We start from the raw sequence: 22,985 nt of genomic DNA on the forward strand, positions 1-22,985 counted from the left end.
GGAGGTCTGGTTTCTTTCCCCACACACAGTGGTTTTAAGGCAGAGGGAAGGGATCATGACAGAATGCTGGCAGGGGAAAGATGCTAGCAGAGAAGACCCACCTGGGCAGTCTTTGTTTCCCTAAGTACCCCAAACACCGGCCCTTCTAGAAGCCCTGTGAAAAGGAGGGCCCTGGTCAAATAAAATTGGAAAATACAGCTTTGCCAATTCCCCTCCTGGAGGTCAGCATATCCGACGTCTGAAGTCCTGGTAGTAAGGATGCCTAACTGGTTTTGTTTAATTCAGTTTTCCCATTTAAAAATGTAGCCTAGTAAAACTTGGGAAAACAATGAAGTAGAGTGGAAGTTGCAAAAGGCGCCCGACGGCCTAACATATTACTCAGGTTTGAGTTGGCCCGTGCAGCGCTTACATTTGCTTTAAATTAGTTGCTAGCACTTAACAGTTGGAATATTTCTCATAATAATCTGGATTTGGTGTTCTTGGAAAATCAGGAGATCTGGAAACATTGGTCTGCATTCTTGCATGACAGTGGTCAGCTGGACCCAAGGCTGTGGTCTTTGGCTCACTGTAGCCCCTGCTTCCTCTGGCAATAGGGCCATCCCCCTGCTTTACTCCTTTATGATACCTGCCTGGCCCAGGAGTCCCTCCAGCATGCCTTCTCTGCTGTGGAGATTTCCTCGGGTGGGAGTTGGCCTGCACCCATGCTGGAGGCCCATTCATTCATTCATTCATTCGTGCAACATGTGCTGATTGAGCTTCTGGACTCTGTGGATACAAGATGCATTCAACAGCCCCTGACCCCTGGATTTGAGCGCTGGCGCTCTAGCCTCCGTCTTCAGAATGAAGAGGGGGAGGGGAGGACACCGGGAGAGAAGCTGGCAAAGGCCAGAATCTAGTTTCCAGATCTCTCCAGCCCCAGGTCCTTGCTCAAGTCGTTCCCGTTCTCCACTGCTGCCTCTACTGTCACTCTAGCAGCCACTGAGCCCCAGGGAAGAAGCTACTAACATGCCCTGTGACTTACACGAGTTCCCACCTATCCCAGAGCCTCAGTTTCTCCAACTGTAGAAAGACAGGATTGGAATAGGAAACTATGAGCGTCCCTTCCAGGGCTGGCACGCAGAGATGCTGAGAGTGTCGGATGGAGGACCGTCTGACCGGGCCGCGCCGGAGTCGTCCCACTGAATTCCAAGCAGCCCCTCTCCTTCCCTGTCCCGGCCCGGGCCGGGAGGGGGCCGGAGCCAGAGGGCCGACCGGGCCTGGGCTTCCCGCCCGGGGGCGGAGCCGCCGCTGCACGTCCCGCCCCTCCACCTGGGGTTCAGCCCCGGCAGATGTTACAACTTTCTCGCATTCTCTCCCGCGGTGTCCCCCCCAGGCCCGCCCAACCCGAGCCTCCCTCCCCTTCCCGGTCGGGGTCCTGCCCGCCTCCCTGCGGGGAGCCCGACTGTTCTCGGGACTCCGGGCGGGGCGAGAGGCCGGGCTGGGGGCCCGGAGGGTCGGGAGGGGGAGGAAGGGAAAGCAGAGGCGAGAGAAATTAGGAGGCGGGAGCACTCGAGGGCTAGTGGGAAGGGGAGAGCCGGAGGATGGTGGAGAGCACTTTTGGGAAGCAGCCACGCCGCGTCTCAGGCTGGCCCGGCTGAGCTGGGGGAGCGGGAGCGCGGGCGGCGGGAGGCAGCTCGGCGCGGGCCTGACCCCCCCGGAGCGCCCCGCTGCGGCCGCGCAGGGCCGCCCGCCGGTGCCGGACCCAGCCCGGAGCCGCCCCCCGGGCCGCGGCACCGTCCAGCGCCGTGCGGGCCGTGCGCCCTGGGCGCGCGAGGCGGACGCGCGGGCCGGCATGGCGCTGCACGCCCTCACTGGCCTCTCGCTGGTCAGCCTGCTCAGCTTCGGCTACCTGTCCTGGGACTGGGCCAAGCCGAGCCTGGTGGCCGACGGGCCCGGGGAGCCCGGCTTGGAGCAGCCCTCGGCCCCTCCACCCCAGCCTCCCCATATCATCTTCATCCTCACCGACGACCAGGGCTACCACGACGTGGGCTACCACGGCTCAGATATCGAGACCCCTACCCTGGACCGGCTGGCAGCCGAGGGTGTCAAGTTGGAGAATTATTATATCCAGCCCATCTGCACGCCTTCGCGGAGCCAACTTCTCACTGGCAGGTAGGCATGACCCAGGCTGCTGGGGCTGGCGGAGGGAGCCCCAAATAAATCCGGTCTGTAGGTTTCCTCTGAGTCCACAGTATGGGACCTGGGAAACCAGGACCCGGCCAATTCTGTCCCCAGTGGCCCGTGTGATCATGAGTTAAGTCTTTTGCCCTCTCTGGGCCTCAGTTTCTCCAACTGTACACTGAATGGATTGGATCATCTTTGAGGTCTCCTCCCTCCCATGTTCTAGGACACACACTACACACCATGTGAAGGAGACATCTGGTCATCCCTTTGTTAGAGAAATAGAGAAACATGGCAATCTCTGACACTTAAGTTTTAAGGCTGCTTCTATTTACAGACCCTGAGGCCATGAGCAACTCATTTAACTTCTCTATAAATGGGGTGGAGAGCAGTGTTTAATCCTGGAAAAGAGTGGTGAGGATGGGATGAGTTGTGTGTAGCTTGCTTGGCTGTCCATAAATGGCAGCCTCTATGTCACCAGAGGGATTAGGGTCCCCAAATTGATGGATGCATGGAGAGGAAACCAAGGAAGTATAGGTGGTGCAGAAAGACACACACAGGATGCCGTGACCTATGGAGCCTTGGCTAGTTACTTCATTTCTCCAAGCCTCTGTTTTTTCATCTGCGGAATCCTCCCGAGTTGGCTGGGAGCCGCAAAGAGACGTGCTGCTTTCTCTGTAAGGAGTTGTCCACAGGCAAGGCGACGGGATTACAGGATTAAAAGAGCAGGGAAACAGGAGGTGGGGGTGTGGAAGGCAAACTCTGGCCACTTAGGAGAAAATCCTTTGGCAAGGCTGAAGCTAATCCTCCTTGGATGGGGTCCAAGGCATGCCTTCTTCTAAGTTCCACCCAAAAGCCATTAGTATGATCTCAGGAACAAGAGCCTGGCTCTCCCTGTTTCCTAGGTGGGAGAAACTGAGGCATGGAGTCAGGGAGGGCCCTACTCATGCCTCTCCCCAACTTTAGGGTCTGGAGGAGAGGGGGCTGAGAGGCCAGGTGGTTGGCAGAGGTCCCAGAGCTGGGAGTCAAATAGGTACCTTTTTTTCCTTCACTCGGGCACAGAGCATTCAGCTCCAGGACAGAGAGAGAACTGGAGAAGTGCAAGAGGGGCTGGTGTACGTGCTGTGGGTGGGGGCGTTGGTGGTGGCGGTTCATGAAGACCAAGTGTTGACTAACCCCCAGAGGAGGGAAGATGAATCTGCATTCCCAAGAATTGTGCACAAGTTAGCGTCTCTCTCCCAAGAGGTGACTTTTAGTTCGAGCAGGGGAATGAGCAGCCAGCAGGGCAGCCTTCCAACCCCCTGATCTGTGAAGTTAGCCGAGCGTGGCTGGGCAGCGTCTGCCCTCCGCCCCCTGCAGCTGGCTCCATCTGACTGATGCTGACTACTCTCATTAGTGTTTGTTAATGCATCCAGTCGTGTTTGGTGAAGCTGGAGAGACCGGTGTTTCTCATGTTACTCACTTGCAGACAGGCTTCGGTGACTCTTAGCTGGCCCACCCACTTTACAAACCAGTGCTCCGTGGTACCCAGCCCTAAGAAGAGGCTCCGCCGCTACCCGGCCGTAGGGTGTTTCCTGTATTAAATCTAAATCATTCGTTAGCTTGATTGAGGTCTGTGGAGCCAGCACCACCGAGAGGTTTTGGGCATGAGTTGTGTAGACCTGGGTTCAAAGCTTGGAGCTGCTGCTTGCTTGTCGTCTGCAGTAGGGCCCATTTCTATGCTTTGGAGAGCCTCACTTTCATCATCTGTAGGATGGGGATAATCATAATCTTCCTGTAGATTTTTGATGAGGATTAAATGAAATAATATATGTGGCAAATAGAAAACGACCATAGTAGTTAATGATACCTAACAATGGTAACAGCTTTAATTAAGATAAGGAAACCAAAAACAGGAGAGCTCACTCTCATGCTTGGGTTAAAGGTGTCAGGTATTCTGGTTCTGGCTTAACTTGGATTCCCCTGGGGTGAGAAAAAGGTGTGGGATTCTAAGACCCTTGTGAAGTTCCAGGCTTCTTATTTACTCTGGGCTTTCAAGACTTGAGTAAAAGCTGGACACCATAAGCAGATCACATGGGGGCCTTGACCACAGAAGGGATTTGAATGAATAGATGAGGAATGCAGAATTCTGCTAACCATTCACTCCTGCCTCAAAGTATTAGCCTGGGTGAGTGACCCAGATCCAGGGGCCACATGGATTGGTAGGTAGGCACATGAAAACTGGTCTAATAAAATTTGGGAACTGGAAGGTTTTCAGAGTTCTACGCAGTTCACCCCATTACATGAGCAAACCGAGGCCACTATGGGGCAAGAGATATGTGGCAGCCTCATGTGCTGGAAAACAGTCTGTTCAGACTCTGCTTGGACTTGTGTTCAAGTCCTGGTTTTGCCCCTGATCACTGAGTGACTTTGAGCAGGACCCTTCCCCTCCTCTGGATATGTGTTTTTCTTTTTTAAAAAAAGATTTTATTTATTTGTTTGGAGAGAGAATGAGAGAAAGAGAGAGCATGAGCAGGGGGAGGGGCAGGGGAAGAAGGAGAGGGACAAGCAGACTCCTCACTGAGTGTGAACCCTGATGTGGGGCTTGACTCCTGGCTCGGGCTCCATCCCAGGATCCTGCCGAGATCATGACCTGAGCCAAAGTGAGACACTTGATTAACTGAGCCACCCAGGCACCCCTGGACCTGTATTTTTAAGACAAGGTAAATAGAATTTGACTTGGGTCCCTTCTGCCTTTAAAATCCTCTGAGTGCCATTCTTCATTTGTTTCATTCATTCATTCCATTCATTCATTCATTCCATAAGTCATTGAATATCCTTTAGATATCCACTGAATGCCAAGTATACAAAGCTGAGTAAAGGACAGCCCCATTACATATCACTGGGTCCAAGAGCATGTACAACTGAGGAGAACTCCATGGCCGAGTAGGACAGTGATCATGTTTACTAAATGTTAACCCAGAAGCAAGAGTGACTCATTTTTGAGAGAGTTATGAGAGACTTTACAGAGGGGGAACATTTGGGCTGGGCTTTGAAGAGTTAGTAGGAGTTTGTCTGGGAGAGCAGGACTTGCTCTAGGCCCCAGAGCAAGTTAGTAGCTTAGAACTTTGGGATTCTGAAGTCTCTGAAGACCACCTGCGATATAGATCCCAGCTCCAGTTACTTATTGTTTGAATCACTGGACAAGTGACTTAATTTATTGAGTCTCAGTTTCCTTAATGGAAAATGGGATTAATAATGATATGCATGTACTTCCTAGGTCAGTGAGAATTTGGTGAGATAATTCATATAAGGGAGTGTAGCACGATGCTGGGCCCCAGAGAGTGCTTGGTATTAGCTATTACTATTTTGTTGTCATGATTAACCTGGGTTCGACTCTTAATTCCCCATCTTCCTAGCTGCGTGATCCTGGGTGAGTGGTTTAAACCATCCCAAGCTTCAATCTCCTTTTCTGTAAAATGACGGTAAATACCTGCTTCAATTGATTTCGAGGATTCAATGAGATAATGCATTTGAAGTGCTTATCACGTGATGAGATCTGCTGGCTACTGTAGGTTTGCTGGAAGTGCTGGGGCCAGAGCCCACCTCAGGGAGAGAAGTGGGACTTGGTTGGCCAGAGCAGTGGATTGTGGCTCACCTGTGCCCTCTCCCCACCCAGGTACCAGATCCACACAGGACTTCAGCACTCCATCATCCGCCCTCGGCAGCCCAACTGCCTGCCTCTGGACCAGGTGACGCTGCCACAGAAGCTGCAGGAGGCAGGTTACTCTACCCACATGGTGGGCAAGTGGCACCTGGGCTTCTACCGGAAGGAGTGCCTGCCAACCCGCCGGGGCTTCGACACCTTCCTGGGCTCGCTCACGGGCAATGTGGACTACTACACCTATGACAACTGTGATGGTCCCGGGGTGTGTGGCTTTGACCTGCACGAGGGCGAGAACGTGGCCTGGGGGCTCAGCGGCCAGTATTCCACTATGCTCTATGCCCAGCGTGTCAGCCACATCCTAGCTAGCCACAGCCCCCGGCGGCCCCTCTTCCTCTATGTGGCCTTCCAGGCGGTGCACACGCCCCTGCAGTCCCCTCGTGAGTACCTGTACCGCTACCGCACCATGGGCAACGTGGCCCGGCGGAAGTACGCAGCCATGGTGACCTGCATGGACGAAGCAGTGCGCAACATCACCTCGGCCCTCAAGCGCTATGGTTTCTACAACAACAGCGTCATCATCTTCTCCAGTGACAATGGTGGCCAGACCTTCTCGGGGGGCAGCAACTGGCCTCTGCGAGGACGCAAGGGCACATACTGGGAAGGTGGCGTGCGCGGCCTTGGCTTCGTCCATAGCCCCCTGCTCAAGCGAAAGCGCCGGACCAGCCGGGCGCTGGTGCACATCACTGACTGGTACCCAACCCTGGTGGGTCTGGCAGGTGGCACCGCCTCGGCGGCTGACGGGCTAGACGGCTACGACGTGTGGCCGGCCATCAGTGAGGGCCGGGCCTCGCCGCGCACAGAGATCCTGCACAACATTGACCCACTCTACAACCACGCCCGCCACGGCTCCCTGGAGGCTGGCTTTGGCATCTGGAACACTGCCGTGCAGGCCGCCATCCGCGTGGGCGAGTGGAAGCTGCTGACAGGGGACCCCGGCTACGGAGATTGGATCCCGCCGCAGACGCTGGCCGCCTTTCCGGGCAGCTGGTGGAACCTCGAGCGTATGGCCAGCGCCCGCCAGGCGGTGTGGCTCTTCAATATCAGCGCCGACCCCTACGAACGGGAGGACCTGGCTGGCCAGCGACCCGACGTGGTCCGGGCCCTGCTGGCCCGTCTGGTGGACTATAACCGCACAGCCATCCCTGTGCGCTACCCCGCCGAGAATCCTCGGGCCCATCCCGACTTCAATGGGGGTGCGTGGGGGCCCTGGGCCAGTGAGGAGGAAGAGGAGGAAGAGGAGGAAGAGGCAGGCAGGGCTCGAAGCTTCTCCCGAGGGCGCCGCAAGAAAAAATGCAAGATTTGCAAGCTTCGATCCTTTTTTCGAAAACTCAACACCAGGCTAATGTCCCAGAGGATCTGATGGGAGGGAGGCAAGGATCTCTCCCCCTAGATGAACTTCTCCATTCAAGCCTGGCCCTGCCCCTCCCCACGGAGGGGTCTGAGGTCAAGTCCCCATCTGCAGGGAAATGGAGGGCATATAGTGCCTCTCAGTTGAAGGGTGGGGAGTTGACTTGGGGAAGAATAAACTAGATTGGGGTACCTGGATTCCAGGTACTGGCTCTCTGGCTCTCCACTGACTTGCTCTGTGACCTCAAGTGGCCCGTGTGAGCTCTCCAGGCCTCAGTTTCCTCATCTGTAAATGAGCTCTAATGACTTGGTGGCTCCATTTGTGTGAACCTGGTACCTGAGGCCATGATGGAGTTCCCATTGACCTTGCCACCTCCCAGCTCATTTAAGGCCTCACCCTTGAACCCTGCATCTCTGTGGTACTGCTTGGGTGTTTGGGTGAGGGGCTATGTGGAGGCAGCTCTCTAGGCCTGGCCCCTAGCAGAGACATGGCAATCTGGCCACTCTTAAGGGATCCTCTGAGTGCTGAGGGTGGAGGTCTAGGGAGGCAGGCTGCCCTTCCTGGTCCTCCCATGGCTTGGGCCAGTCCCAAGGCCAGACTCGTACTGGGGGATGTTGGGGAAAGCTGTCCTTCTGGCCCCCAGCACCCAGAGAATTGACCTGGCTGTTAGCTGCTGCAGGATCAAGGGTGATGGGAACAGCTGTGTAAAGAGGCCCTGGCCAACAGGCCACTGAGTGCTGCTTTGACCTTGGACCCAATCCTTCCCCTTTGGGCCTCAATTTCTCCATCTGCAAATGGGAATGTTAGCCCCTGCTCTGCCTACCTCACAGGGCTGTAGAGAACTGGCTAAGGTAAGGGTTGTGGAGGAGCCCGTTAACTTGATTAAAATGCAGTCACACGGAAGCCAGGGCTGGAGTGCGGTCTGTGAGCTTGGTCTGGAGTGCCACCTGTGTACACGCGCATGTGTGCATCCTGAGGGCAAGGATGAGCTCACCATTGACTCAGCGAATGGGAGAGGAGGTTAGCAGTCTGGCCAGGAAGCAGAACATATGGGTTCCGATCCAGTCCTGCCACAGGCCCACCGTGTGACCTCTGGCAAATCCCAGGCCCTCTCTGGGCCTCAGTGTCCCCCTGTGTACAATGGATGATTTAAGAGCCCTTCCTTCTTGGTCATTCTGGGGACCCCTGTGTGTGTGTGTTGGGGGGGCATGGGCTGAGGGGTGGGAGGAGGGGTGGGGGGGGCTGTTCAGGGCCTGCTCGCTGCACAGCGCGCCTCCATGCACACGCTGCACCCTGCACATCTACCTTCAGGTTCCAGTCGGTGCAGCGTGTGTAGGCGAAAGCCCTGCTGTGAATTTTGAAAATAGTTATTTTTGTCACTGGCAAAGGAGGCCTGTTAGGACTCGTCAGCTTGTGGATGAGCAGGACGGGTGGGGTGGGGTAGGTGCGGTGCAGTGGAGGGGGTTTGGGTACGGGTTCCAGAGCTGCATGCCCTCTGCAGTGGTAGCTGAGCCCAGCAGCGAGTCTGGCCTGGGGTGGCAGGGCAGAGGTGACTGTCTGTGTCCCGGGCCTATCCTCTGCACCACCCCCAACCCTGACCACCCCTGGAGGATGTTGAGGCCTGGGCTGTGGGGGGCAGGGGCCAGGACTGGCTGAGGTCTCTGGATTCCAGCCACCCCCGGCATTTCTGCCTGCTTAGGAGGGAAGTCCTGAAGAAGTCGTCCATGGGGATGGTGTCCCAGGCCCAGCATATTCCACAGATGGGTTGTTCATAGTCTGCCCATTACCCAGGGTACTCCAGCTCTACTGAGTGCTTCTCCCGGCTGTATGGGCTGTGCCCTTCCAGAATGGCATGGTGCCAGGGCTCCCCTGCAACTCCGGGCTTGCAACAGTTGAGTGGAAGCCTCTCCTGAGACTGGTGTGTTGGGCCTGCCTTACGTGGCCTGACTTCAAGTTCTAACCCTGCTTCTCTTCTTGGGCCCCTGCCCTTTAGGGCCATACGAGCAGGACCATAAAAGGCCCTTTCTGCTGTTCCCTAGATGCCAAGGCCTACCCCCTATGGCTAACCTGGCTTCAAACATAGAGAGTCCAGCTCTAGGGCTAGGGGCTGTGCCTGGGAGGATGTGCAGTCTAATCTTAAAGCCAGCCTAGAGCTTGCCTGGCTCAGAGTCCTACCTAACCCAGGACCCAGCAGACAGCCCAGGAGCCCCACTGAAGCTTCAGCCTGCAACCTGGTCCATAGTCCAGCCCTCCCCAAGCCTGCCTACCCAGGGTGTGGGCAGCTGGCCCAGGGCTGAGATTGGTGGAAGGTTTTGGGGTAAGGAGCCACCAGGACTAGGGTGTTATGATGAGAGGCCCAGTCTGCTTGCTGTGGTTTCTGTTCTCTCCAGCAGACAGCGTGGGTCCTGCCCACCTCCTCCTGCCTCCTGTGGTCCGAGTTCCCCCCAGTCAGAGTACCTGGGTCTGGACTCTGTATAAGACCCCTGGCTGGCATTTCTGGGCAGATGCCTGTACCACTTGCGGTGGGGTGGGGTGGGAGGGAGGTAGTCTAGAGGCAGCTCTGGCCCCTTGGGTCACAGATCAGATGGAGTGGAACCTAAAGATGCCAGACTGACCCTCAGTTTCCCACTTGGCTGGATCAGACGGCAGCAGATTGGTCAGGCAGTCAGGTTAGAGCCAGGGGTGTCCCTATCCAACCTGGAGAGGGATGATGAGTCTCCAGGGAACCAGGAGGGAGCCCCAGATCTGACTGGAGGGGCAGGGCTCTGAGCCCCATCCTGGGCCTGACAGTGTTTCTTCCTTTCGCTTGGTACCTCCTGGCTACCTTGGAACTTAGGCCTGCAGTGCCAGAAAGAGGGTGGGCAGAGCAAGGGAAGGGAAGGAGCACTGTTCTGGGAGTCCAGAATTCTGGATTATATCCTGACTCTGCCCCTGACTTCTGGTACCAAGGGAGGGCAGCTTCCTCTCTCTGGGCCTTGGTCTCCATCTGTCAGGGCCCTTCCAGCCTTTATGCAGGCCAAAGAACACAGGTCGGAGGTGTAGAAGTCACACAGACTGTACATGGCTAAGTCCCGTCACATCTCTGCAAAATAGGCAGCGGCTGAACCTATTGCACAGATATATATTGTGAGGTATAAATTGTGCAGAATGCTGAGCACAGGGCCTGGCTCTAAGGCAGAAATAACTATTTTTCATATTTTTGGAGTCAGTGAAGGAACATCTTGTCCCCATATTTCTCAGGAGGAAGTGGAGGCCCCAGGGGGAAAAGACCTGCCATGAATACCCGTAGCCAACGGCTGGATTTGAACTTGGGTCCTCTGATGCAGGCTCTGCTGTGCTGTGACATTGGTCCAGCAGCCATGGCCCTCGGTCCCTTGACTCCCTGCTTCCCTCTGCTCTGCAAGCAGTGCCTCCTACGTGGTGCAGCTCCCTGACCCCTGACTTCCCTCCCAAGTATAAGCCTGGCGTTACTTACGGCCATTAATTAACCAAATCACCCTCCACCTAGACCCTTTGCAGGAGCCCTTCTCTCTTGGCCCACTTTTTCACCGATTCTGTCCCCCACGCTCACTGCCCTTAGTGGGACAGGCCTCGTGGGGACCCTTCAGATGGCACGTTTTCTGCGGCACTTGCCCAGGCCCTGCAGGACCCTGAGGCACCTGAGCATGCGCGTGTGGGTATGTGTGTGGGCTCTGGAAGGTGGGATGTGAGTGGGCTGTCCCAATGCTACCAGGGCTCTGCTTCCCCCCAGTACCCCCACTGCCACCATGGCCCAGGAACTTGGCCCAGGTCCCAGTCTTTTCCTTCCCACCCCATATACATGGGTATAGCTTGTGTTCACGTGCCCTATCTTAGCATGTCAGGACTGTGCTCAGCAACCTCCAGCGCTCCCACCCCTGGCCACTAGCCTGGGGCTTTGCAGGCCAGCTCCTGAGTACCTCACGCCTGTTGCAGATGGGAGCACACGTGCTGGCTCGCATGCCTGCCATGGCCCTGGGGAGTGGGGCGTCTGGCAGGAACAGCCCCCATGCAATCATCAGCTCATTCTCTCCGCGTCCCAGAGGCAGGCCTGGCTCCTCACTGCCCGCCACCACCAGGCACAGCTGCCAGCCTTGCAGGCACAGGGGAGGCAGTCAATTAGCTGGTGTGCAGGGCTGCAGCCACATTCAGGATGGGGGTGCTTGTCCGAGGCAGTGCCCACACCCCTGAGTTAAGCTCTCCAAGGTTCCAAGGGGGTGTGTGTATAAGTGAGAGTTGCCAAGGAGACCTTTTGGTCTTATCCCTCCTCCTCTCCAGTCATCTCTGCCACTAGGTCCTGCCTGTCCTGCCCCCCACCCCGTCCCCCTTCCTGTGCACAGGGTCTAGGCCAGGGAAGGAGAGAAGAGGCAGGAGGGAGGGAGGTAGAAATAAGAAAGGAGGTGAAAAGGAACAGGAAGGATAGGGAGGCTTGAGAAGAAAATGCTCAAGGGAAGGAGGAAAGTGGGAAAGAGTAGAAGGAGAGGAGAAAGGGGAGCTGAAAGAGGAGATAGAGGAAGGATGACAGACAGAGGGACGGGGTGGGGAGGGATGGGGGGCAGGACAGAGTGGTCTGGAGCCTGGTTGGCCTTGCCCCCGGAAGCCACATAAACCACCTCCATGGTCCCTGTCAGAGACAGGGAGAGAGTTGGCCATTAACCTCCGTCCCTCTCATCCGCCCCACCCTCTTCCTGAGACCTGAGGGCACGACCTCCTAACCTTCTACCAGGTGCTCTGCTGGCTTCTGAGACTGCTTCGTTTCACAAGTGGGGGCTGGGAATGGGGCGAGCTGGGAATGGGGTGGTCAGGCCAGCTCCCTGCTGAGCAGGACTATCACCTCCTCCATTCAGAACTTCAGGTTCCCATTAATACAGCCTCAGGGTACATCTGCCATTTGTTTTATGTGTTAATTTCTAAAGCAACGTTAAGTGAGCTAGAGATCTCGTGAGCCCTGTCTTTCTAGCCCCAGTCTTCTGTCCCATAGGCATTGCTGTGGACCAGGCTGGGGTCAGGTGATGCTCAAACCAGGAACTCCACTCCAGTGGGGACTTAGAGAATGGTGCTAGGAACAAGGGCTAGGAACAAGGATGGTGGTGTGTGCCTCCAGGATTCAGAGGAGGCAGGGCTTAATCTCTTAATAGTAATAATTTCTTATCTCTGAGCATTTACAGTGTGTCAGCTTCTGTGATCATCTGCTCATCTCATTTCATCCTACCCGGCCCTGGGGGTAGGGAATATTATCAAGTCTATTTTGCAGATGAAGAAACTGAGGCACAGAGAAATTAGGCTACTCATCCAAAGTCCCACAGCCTATAGATGGTAGAGTCCTGCTCCAGTCTCCCGGACAATGACTGAGGTGGCCTCAGTGGTCTCAAAGGGCTGTTGCAACACCTTCACAAGTGGAAGCCGTCTCCGGAGAAGGGCTAGAGGGTCTAGGGGGGAGGTGGCCGTGCAGTCCTTCTTCCCCCCACTTCCCGCATCTGCCTCTCACCTCTGGCAGAAAGGCTTTCTGTGCCCAGCCCGCTCCCACCAGCTGTGCAGCCCCCGAGCAAAGGCCTCTCTTCTCTGCCTCTGAATTGCAACGTTGGCGGCAGGAGCGGGAAGCATATTGTGCGCAGAAACAAAACTGAGTGGTTTTTCCTTTTTCTGAAGGTGGTAATGGTGCAATTAGTGGCTAAGCCATTACCCCTCCTCCTTAGCTCGCCTCTCCTTCCCCTCGGCCTCCCTCCCGTTTCTCTCCAGGGAAGAAGTGGCTGCATCCTGCCTCAGGAGAGGCATTCTATCATTCTCTCTTACCCTTGATGCCCAGGAAGAGGGGCAAAATTGTGGGAGAGAGTACCCAGAGGCTTCTGGGGGCCCCTGGACCTAACATAGTGAGCCAGGTACCTGCTAGGGTTGGGGATTACCAACACGCAGACAACATGTCCAGGAAAGGAGGTGACCATGAAGGCAATCTGGAGGTTCAGAGGGGGTGTGTTAGCAACTCAGAGGGTTGGGATCCTGGATCCTTTTATCCCACCTGGGCTCACTGTGGGTAAATGCTGGCATCAGACCTCAGCCTGGTGAGCTGTTAAATTCTCAGTCCAAGCTAGAGTGATGGGGGTGGTCATGGTCCTACTTTAGACCTTCCATTTCCTCTTCCAGAAACTAAAAAGAGGCCTCATGTTTACATACTTCCCAAAGGCTTCCACAGCCCTTAGCCCACTCCTTCTTCACAGCCTTCCTCTGCAGTGGCAGCTTTGTTCTGTTTTTGCAGAAAGGGTGCTGGAGACTCAGAGAGGGGCAGTGACTTTCCCAGGGTCACACAGCTCATAAACGTCAGAGCTGGAGTTGAACTCAGATCCTTAAACTCCAGCCATTTTCCTTCCGAACCCCCCAGGGCTTGGGTGAGATCTTGGGGCCATGGATTTGGCTGCTGTCCTGAAGAGTGGAAGTTGGCAGGGAGAATGGGAATGAGGATTTCAGGACAGGCCCATGGCCACTCCCCTCCATGCCAGGCCATGCTTCCCTCCCCACTGCTGCCTCCGCCTCTTTCACCTTGACTTGAAGCACAAGCAGAAACTGGGACATGAGCCCCAGGAGGCCAGATCTCCATGGTCCCTCTGGGGGCACAGGATGGAGGAGAGAGGTGGGGGTGAGCGGGCAGGCAGGGCACTTCCCTCCAGAATCCTGATGTCCCCTCTGCACTTGTCGCTCAAGCTAGAGTGCCAGCATGATGCACAAGGTGGCAGAGAATGGGAGCAACATAAGGAAGACAGAGGCAGAGGCAAGAACAAAATATAGAGGGGAGCAGAGACAGTTACAGACTACAGTGATCCATTGGGAGAGAGATCCCAATGAATTAGCCATCGCTTCCTGTAAACCTTAGAACCCGGCTGTTGCCAGGGCAACGGGGCAATACCTGTCTCTCCAGAGGAGATGAAGTTGCCAGGGTAACTGCATCCTGTCTTTCCTGGGGACCATCCCAGAATGTGGCACCCACTGGCCGTTACCATGGCAACTGCCTTTTTGCCCCACTTAATCCCATCCTGTCTGCTACAAGGGACCCACAGTTGGAGGTGGGGGAGGTGGGAAGAGAGAAGATCACTTGTAGATTAAGTTTCTTCTTCTCCCCCTCCCCAAGCCCCTCCTGCAGTCCATCACCTCGGGGGTGCCGGGTCCCCCCGCCCTGGGCCCACATGGGCCTGCAGTATTGTGTGTGGTTAGGGCCAGGGCGTCCGGGAGCAGGTTTCGCAGTGGAAGGCAGGCAGGTGTTGGGGAGGCAGTTACCCGGGCAACGGGAACAGGGCGTTTCGGAGGTGGTTGCCATGGGGACCTGGATGCTGACGAAGGCTCGCGAGGCTGTGAGCAGCCACAGTGCCCTGCTCAGAAGCCCCGGGCTCGTCAGTCAAGCTGGTTCTCGGTTAGCACTCGGCAGCACAGGCAGGCGAGTGGCCCCCGGTTCCGGGAGCAGAGCAGCAGAGCCCCAGTCCTGGTCCTCCGGCCGCACGCCTCGCCTGCCCGCCCAGCGCCAGGATGGCCACCATCACCTGCACCCGCTTCACAGAAGAGTATCAGCTCTTCGAGGAACTGGGAAAGTGAGTTGCACCTCAGAGAGTTCTGGAGGGTGCAGGGGGTCAGCGTCACGGGCAGGGGGTGTGCACCTGCGTGCTTCCTGTGCATACACAGGGAGAAGGCTGCATGCATTTGGGGACACTGTGCAGAGTGCCCAGAGCTGGGTGTCGGCATGTTTGCGGGTGCACAGATGTGCCAAGGCCGGCCGGGTGAGTGTGCATGTAGGGGTGAAGGGTTGATGGTACATGCCAGTGTGCACGCATGTATACAAACACATACACACACTCACATCCCTGAGAGCACATGACTGGGCACACACAGATTTTCATAAACTCAGGGTTAGAGAGGGATCTTCCCAGTCAGCTGAGTCCAGGGCCAGAACCCCCTGCTGACTTTCTCTTGAGGTATCCATCTGGCCTTAACTTGGACACCTCTGGTGGGAGAGAGTTCACATCTCCCAGGTAGTCCCTCTTGACTTTAGGCACCTACGGTGTGGGTGCAGAGCAGCCAACTTCTCCTGAAAACCCATCCCCTCCCTTCTTCCCTCCCTCCCTCCATCCCTCCCTCCCTTCTTCCCTTCCCCCAGCTTCTCTTGGAGAGGGCATCAGTACAGCAGCAGGGGTGAATAAGCGAGTGACTGATGGGGCTTCCTAGGTGTTGAGAGGCAAAGAGGGGCAATCAGGCAAGCTGGGGGGAGCACTGCTATTGCAGGGGCTCATGGTACCTGGCAAAGTTGTCCAACCCCAGAGCTCATGTTATGCCCCTGATGACTGGTGTGGAGAGAAAGGTGGGAGGATGGGGGAACAGAAGAGCCCCTTTGCATAGTCCAGTAGGTTGTGGAGCATCAGGAGAACACTCTGGATGCCCCCAGCTAGGTTTGTGGAGGCTCCAGAGATGGATCAGGGTAGGGGTACAGTTGTGAGGCAGATTTTGCCCCTTGGGCAAAGCGTTTCCAGTGCCCAGGGTGGTCCTTGCTCTAGCAGCAGGGGTGCAGGGGAGAGGGGCCCTGTTAGTAGCTGCCAGTGTGAGGTCCGGATATGTACATGCAGGTGTGCATTTTGATGTGTGCTGTGTAGGGACTGACTCTAGGGTACACTTGCGTGCTATGAAAGAGTATGCAAGTTCACGTGTGTGCACCAGGAGGAGGTGCCGGTGTGTGCATCATGTTTAAAGCCTGCAAGTGTGAATATGTGCAAGTGACCCAAGGGGTACCATTGGCCGGATGGCATGGGAGTGAAGGTGTGAATATGCGTCACTGTGTGTACACATGTATGGCAGTTCAGAGCTGTGTGCATGTCAGCAGAAAAATGTGTGTGAGGTCTGGGTATGTGCAAATATGTCTGCGCAAGGATGCCTGAGTGGGACTTGGGCACAGTAGTGTTCCTCTAGGGTCTGGCTATGCACATTTGTATGAGGAATGGGGGGGGCACGCACACAGGAAGGTTTATGTGCATGCGTGTTAAGGCCTGGGCCAAAGGCTCTGGTAGGAGTGTGGGTGTTGAAGGCATGTGTGAGCTCATGCTGGTGTCTGCATATGTGTGGGAGGTGGGCCTGCGGCTGTGTACAGTAGACTGCCTGCACACACACACACACACACACACACACACACACAATCGCATAGCAGGCTACCCTGACACTCACAGGTACACACCAGGTCCCTTGTACAAACACACACCCATGTGCAGACGTGTGGTCACTCTTGTCTTCAGACTTTCTGTGTCTCTGAGTGTGTTTTTGTGCTGGGGGCCAGGGTGGGCGGTAGCTGTCTGCTGGAGCGTGCTACCCTGCTCAGTGGGGTTCCAGTGCCCACCAGAATGCAAGGATTCCCTGGTTAGCTGGGAGCTGCCTTTCAGGGGATGACCAAGGCTCGGTGCTGGGAGGGCTGCGTCACAGAGTGCAGTGAAATGGAGTTGAGATGTGACTCAGGCACTTCAAGTGAAAATAAAAGTGATGTTTTGCCCCAAGAGGAGAAGGATATCATGAAGACTGGGTCCTGTGGGGGCGACTTGGTGCAGAGAGCCTTCGCGAGCCTTCTCAACCCCACTGCCTGCCAGGACCAGGGCAGGGAAAGAATTCCAGGGGACAGGGGGCCCTGGTGTGACCACGACAGGAAACCGAGGGTGGCCGGCTTGGCCGATCCATGTCTGATCGATGTCAGACCTCTTCTTTCTAGAACCGTATGGGCTCCTAACCTTTTTTAGGTCGTGTACTCCTCCAGGAATCTGATGAAAGTCGAAGTCTACATTCTCCAGAGAAACTCACAAGCCTACGAAAATGTTGCGGGCAACGTCAGGAGCTTGCAGGACGTTAGGAAGGCAATGGATGGGCCTAGGGTTAAGGATGCTTGTCCTGGAAAGAAGGAGGCCTCACGCTTCTGATGCTGTTAAAAAGCACCGACGGGTTAAAAAGGCCAGGGTGCTTCGCTGAGCAGCGGGGCACCTGCTCTACACGGCAGCTTTAGGCCAGGCACCCAGTGGGGCAGGTAGGGGCAGCACCCAACACATGGCCCAGGCTCTGGAGCTCGCCACCCATATCTCTGTGACGCTGGCCAGATGATGGCATCCTTTCCCCCTGTGGTCTGGAGATAAAATGTGGGGATGAAATAACCTGGCACGCGTGAAGATATGGTGACAAGCCTGGCACACAGTGGGCCTTCAGCAGGAACTGCTGCTGGGATCATAGCTGTCAGAGGGCTAGGCAGGCTGAAGCCTGCAGCTGGGGCCTGCCACATGTTTACCTTTTGTCTGGAGTTGGCCTGGCTTGGGGGAGGAGCCCGACCCGTCTCCTCTTCTGCAGGGAGAAGCCAGGAAGATGCTAGCAGGGCCCAGCCTTCAACTGTGAACCCATAGTCCCTGCCGGCTGGGACACTGCAGTCACCACGCAGAAGCTGAGCCCCCATTCCAGGAGCCTACCTCCAGGGCCGGGCAGTCGGTCCTGCCAAGTTGACAGGGGAGCCTTCGGCCCTCCTTCTGCAGGGCCCTAGGCTGCTCAGCTGGAGAGCAGGGCATGTGCCTGTCAAGGGCTTCCTGGCATCCTACTCAGTGAGGCCTGGCTTGTGACTGCAGGCCTCCTAGGAACCCAGGATAGGGCTAGTTATGGATGTAAGAGCAGATGCACCTCTCTCACCTGCTGGGCAGCCAGCTTGGTGGGGTGTGGTCCAGAGTTCGGGCCCTGGACAGGGGCTTCTGGGGGCCCTTGATGCTAAGGGACAAAGGTCCCACTGCAGCATGTGATTTAGGTAAGCCAGGGTCTTGATTCCAGGTCTCCTAGAAGGTTGAAGTGGAACTCAGAGACTAGCTCACTCATTCCTCCCTGACCCCCACCTTCCCTTCTCCCAGGAGATGAGAGAAATAAAGAGCCAGACCTTAGGAGCACAGGAGCTTGTTCGGAGGCAGGCTGCAGTAATGGCAGCTTGTGGTCAGAGTGGGTCTGGGCAGCTGCGCCAAAGCTCCTGGCACAACCCACCTTCTCCGAAGGCCAGGATGGGAGGGGGGAAGGGGTCAAGTTCCAGGAGGCAGAGAAGGAGGAGGCCTCCTCCAGCCTTTGACATTCTCTGGGCTTTACATCCCACTTCCAGGAGAGGTTAGGGAGGCAGAGAATTGCCCTGCAGCCTGTGTAATCACCGAGTTGTACAGAAAAAGCCTTGGAAGGAGATTTTACTTGAGAGAGGGAGAGGGAGGGAGGGCGACTGGAGAGCGTGCAGCCCACTCTTTCTCTAGAAACTGGGATCTGAAATTGACTCAAGGGCAGTGTTGAGCTGGGGATGGGGGTTCCAGGGACCGCCCAGGGGGCCGAGGGTGGACGAGAGCTGGCTCCGGGGCCTCTTGCCCGCTCTTACCCCGAAGGTGTATATCAAGATCTGGGCCTGGGCTGGGGGACCTGGGGCCCAGATGTTCTCCCCACACTGAAGTCCCAGGGTCCCAGGTGTTTTGGTTTTCTCATAGGATACGAGCTCTAACATCTGCCAGATGTGTTCAGCAATCCCATCCTTCTCTGGCTGAGCTGTCAGGAGACTCAGTGGGGTAATGTTGGGGAGCAAGAATACCTGGGCACCCATATACCACCCAATGACGAGGGTGTGCTTTCATTTTGCTTCTAGTAGCCTCTCACATTCACAGAGTTTTGTGGCCATTGGGGCACCTCTCCATTCATTAGCTCTGAAGGGGGCAGAGAGCTTACTTGCCCATCTGATAGAGGAGCAGGCTGAGGCTTGAGAAGGTGGAAGGGTCTGGGTGCAGGTGTCCAGCACCCTGTGTATGCGGGAGATAGCTCCTGAGAGGGACCCCTCTTGCTGCTGTGTCTGAGGAACGCTACTAGGGAAGAGGGGTCCATGCCTTGTGGATAAGAGGATGCTGAGCTGAGGCTTATTTTCTAATCATGACTCTGCCTGTAATTGACTGGGCCACCCTGTGAGGATCCCAACTTTACCACCTGTGAAATGGGGATCAGAATAACTCTGCAGATGCCAAAATGCCCCATTAGAGGTGCTACCCTTTAGACTCCCAGAACATCAGAACTGGAAGGACCAATCCACTGTCTATTTATAACCTGGATGGTGAAACCACCACCCAGAGAGAAATAGCCCCAGGCCAGAGGGAGAGGTTAAAGTCGAGGTAGGGGACCAGGTCACATGCAGGGGCCAAAGGCCAAGGATGGGAAGTCGGGGCATTGGGGGGTGGGGGTAGGTCTTCAAGGTGGGGTGGGGGTGGGGTGGCAGGAACAGGGAAGGGGACAGGCTCTCCTTCCTCCCCCTCCAAGCCATCCAAGCGAGCGGCAGGCACGCACATGTTCTGGTGCATGCCGCAGCCCTCCACCCCCGCACAGCCACCCCCACACAGGCTGAGACACACTGACACTCTGCCGAGCATCCCTCCTGCCCGCCTGCCTCCCTGCACAAGCACACAGTGACACTGCTGCCAGCAGCCCTGCAGTCCGAGGACCTGGCCTTCTCAGGAGGCAAGGGCAGAGCCTTGGGATGCAATGCCTGCATCCTGTTACACACACACACACACACACACACTGGCTCCCACACACAGGGCATCCAGCACAAGTCTACCCCCCAGTACAGGGAAAGCAAAATGATGCTGACTGGGCTTCTGCATGTTCCTCAGAGTGGGAACAGCACAGGACATGCTCCCCAACCCTGCCTTTCCCTCTTTCTGTGTGGGTCCCTGTGGCACAGTCCACCCTCTCCTGCATGCATGCCGCCCTTCTGAGCTCCTCTGACACCCCAGGCCAGGCTGGCACAGCCCCCAGAGCAAGCCCCACTTGCTGAGGCCCAGCCCAGGCCCTCCAGGTCCTTGCAGGGTGTGACTGCCCCCAAGGCACCTGTGCCAGTAATGGTTGAAGGCCTCTGGGTCACGTAAAAGGAGAAACATGTCTGTGACTCTTGCATCTATGCAACAAGTATTTCCTGAGCCCACTCTCTGCTTCCAGCCCTGGGCCATGCCCAGGAGGTGCCACAGGCAAGATTTATGTAGTCTCTGCCCCTTGGGGCTCACAGCCCAGTGGGAAGCAGACATTAATTAAATCCCTTCAGGCGTGGAGCCCATCATGGGGCTTGAACTCACAACCCTGAGATCAAGACCTGAGCTAAGGGGCATCTGGCTGGCTTAGTGGTTGAGCATCTGCCTTTGGTTCAGGTCGTGATCCCGGGATCCTGGGATCAGGTCCTGCATCAGGCTCCCCACGAGGAGCCTGCTTCTCTCTCTGCCTAGGTCTCTGTGTGTCTCTCTCTGTGTGTCTCTCCTGAATAAAAAAATAAAATATTAAAAAAAAAAAAAACCTGAGCTGAGATCAGGAGTTGGACGCTTGGCCCACTGAACCACCCAGGTGCCCCCAGAAGTATGTATGTATGTATGTATTTATATTTTTAAAGATTTTATTTGTTTATTCATGAGAGACACACACAGAGAGAGGAAGACACAGGCAGAGGGAAAAGCAGGTCCCATGCAGGGAGCCCGACATGGGACTCAATCCTTGGTTTCCAGGATCAGGCCCTGGGCTGAAGGCAGGTGCTAAACCACTGAGCCACCCGGGCTGCCCAAAGTTATTGTTTTTTTTTTTTTTTTTAATTTTTTTTTAAATTTTTTATTTATTTATGATAGTCACAGAGAGAGAGAGAGAGAGGCAGAGACACAGGCGGAGGGAGAAGCAGGCTCCATGCACCGGGAGCCCGATGTGGGATTCGATCCCGGGTCTCCAGGATCGCGCCCTGGGCCAAAGGCAGGCGCCAAACCGCTGCGCCACCCAGGGATCCCCCGAAGTTATTGTTTAAATGCTAGATAAGGACTATGAGCACAATCACGGAGCTATGAGATGCAGAGACCACAACTAGGTATCAGGGAAGGCTCTCCTGAGGAGGTGACACCGGGGAGCTGGAGGTTGAATCAGAATGAACGAGAAGGGAGAGGGTGGAAGAGTGTTCCTCGGAATGGGAACAGCAAAGGCAAAGGCTCTGAGGTGTGTACTTTAACGGAGCACATCTGCCCTGGGGAAGTTGGGGGTCCTACTCTTTTTAGGCTTCTTCAGCCTGCCCCCAACTTTTGGATGCTTAGGGCCTAGAAGGAATTCTAAAAACTGTTTCTATATTAACTCTAAGAGGGGGCCAGGCAGGGTGGTAAAGTTCTGGGAGCCAAGTCAAGTAGAGAAAACTGAGGAGCTGAGGACTCAAGTGGGAAGAAGGGACCCCGTGGAGTGGGGTGGGGGGTGTCCTCTCCCCTCCTCTCCGCAGGCATGTCCTGAGCAGAGCCAAAAGTGTATAGAGGACCAGGGAGGCAGAGTTCAGCTCTGCACAGGCAGGACTTCCGAATTATCAGAAGGGCTCCCCTTCCACCGCCGCCCCCCTTCCCAGCTGGACAGGCCTCGGGAGGTAGGAAGCGCTCTGACAGCAGGCGTGCGCCCGCTCAAGTCCTCCCTCACCCCATCTTTCTCCTGCCCTCGCCGGTGCGATGCCGTAAGCATGAAGTGGGAGATGGTTTAGGGGCCAGAATATCCTGTCTCACAGAGAACATTGGAGTGAAGGGTGCTCTTCTGTCTTACGGATGGAGAACTCAGGCCCAAGAGGGCCAGGGCCTGCCCGAAGTCACACAAGCCAATGACACGCAAGAATAGGGCACTCTAGCCCCTTTCCAGTCTGGCGCTTGGCCCTTTTATGCCCTTGGAGCTTCTCTCTCTGGGCCTCTGAAAGCCCTCAGGGCGCGCAGGTGCATGGAGCCCGGGAAGAAAGCGGACCCTCCGTGTTCCCCCTGCTCTGTCTCCTCCGGTCCTGTCTCCAAGGTCTTTGAAAATTTTCCAATTTCCCTTTTTGTAACCCATTCAAGAAAACCTGTGCGCAGCCAAAACAAGAAATATGTTGGGACTTCTGTTGGTTCAATGTTCCCTGCAGCAAACAGAATCTTCCGGTTCCCAGGCCTTCTGTGTCCCCCACGAGACTTCTGCTGGGTTGGCATAGGGCAGGCCTGTGGGGTGGGGGACAGCTCAAAGACACTGAGTCCCCGCAGCATCTTCTCAAGCCTGGCAGTGGGTGGCTGCAGCCGGGGATGGGAGGAGGGAGAAGTATGGTTACAGTAATAAGGCCCTAGAATTTTCTGGCTGTAAAACGTTGTAGTTTGTGGAGTTCTGGGCAGTAGTGCTGTGGTGAACTGGGAAGAAAAGAGAAAAAAACAAACAAATGGGGTCTCCAGCTCCCACAGTCTCTATGTCCTCTGATTTACTTGCCATTTGGGGACCTGCATAGCTATGTTTTGTTTGTTATTTTAAAAGGGCATTGCGGGCAGCCCGGGTGGCTCAGCGGTTTAGCGCCTGCCTTCTGCCCAGGTTGTGATCCTGGAGGCTCAGGATCGAGTCCCGCGTCAGGCTTCCTGCATGAGGCCTGCTTCTCTCTCTGCCTGTGTCTCTGCCTCTCTCTCTCTCTCTGTCTCTCATGAATAAATAAATAAAATCTTTAAAAAAAATAAAAGGGCATTGCTGCTTGAAAAGAAATACATAAGAAGAAAGAGAGAGCGGGTTTAAAAATGAGCCACAGTTGATTTCGCAGATGGGCAAACTTAGGCCAACCAGGTGAAGGGATTTGCTCAAAGCCCTCGAAGGTCAATGCTGTGGAAACAGTATATCCCTTTTGTTTCTCAGCAAATCTGACTCCAGCTTTTTAACTATTCTGGAAATCTAGGAGCCCTCAGAGAATCTCATAGGACCCACAGG

The 22,985-nt window shown here is 55.7% G+C and overlaps 2 protein-coding genes across 3 annotated transcripts in view; both read left to right on the forward strand.

Annotated features, from left to right (window-relative positions):
• Window positions 1-1,444: 1,444 nt before the first annotated feature.
• On the forward strand, window positions 1,445-8,117 carry ARSI (arylsulfatase family member I). Its single transcript, XM_026010627.2, has 2 exons — window positions 1,445-2,151; window positions 5,819-8,117. Exons 1-2 carry the CDS (start codon window positions 1,832-1,834, stop codon window positions 7,224-7,226), a joined length of 1,728 nt encoding a protein of 575 aa, XP_025866412.1. The 5' UTR covers window positions 1,445-1,831; the 3' UTR covers window positions 7,227-8,117.
• A 6,160-nt stretch (window positions 8,118-14,277) lies between these two features.
• Window positions 14,278-22,985, forward strand: part of CAMK2A (calcium/calmodulin dependent protein kinase II alpha) — a 65,572-nt gene continuing 56,864 nt past the window's right edge. For both annotated transcript variants that reach the window (XM_026008688.2, XM_026008694.2), the window contains exon 1: window positions 14,278-14,806. In XM_026008688.2, the coding sequence (XP_025864473.1) occupies window positions 14,745-14,806 (62 nt within the window). In that variant the 5' untranslated portion in view covers window positions 14,278-14,744. The remainder of the gene's footprint in view (window positions 14,807-22,985) is intronic.

This window comes from Vulpes vulpes, chromosome 4 (genome assembly GCF_048418805.1).
Source record: "Vulpes vulpes isolate BD-2025 chromosome 4, VulVul3, whole genome shotgun sequence".
Classification (NCBI taxonomy): Eukaryota; Metazoa; Chordata; class Mammalia; order Carnivora; family Canidae; genus Vulpes; species Vulpes vulpes.

What these genes read in the sequence shown, in the direction of transcription:
- ARSI (XM_026010627.2), top strand. Translation starts at nt 1,832, where the DNA reads ATGGCGCTGCACGCCCTCACTGGCCTCTCGCTGGTCAGCCTGCTCAGC. An exon ending in AGCCAACTTCTCACTGGCAG is followed by an intron (nt 2,152 to 5,818) that starts GTAGGCATGACC and finishes CTCCCCACCCAG; the next exon opens with GTACCAGATCCACACAGGAC.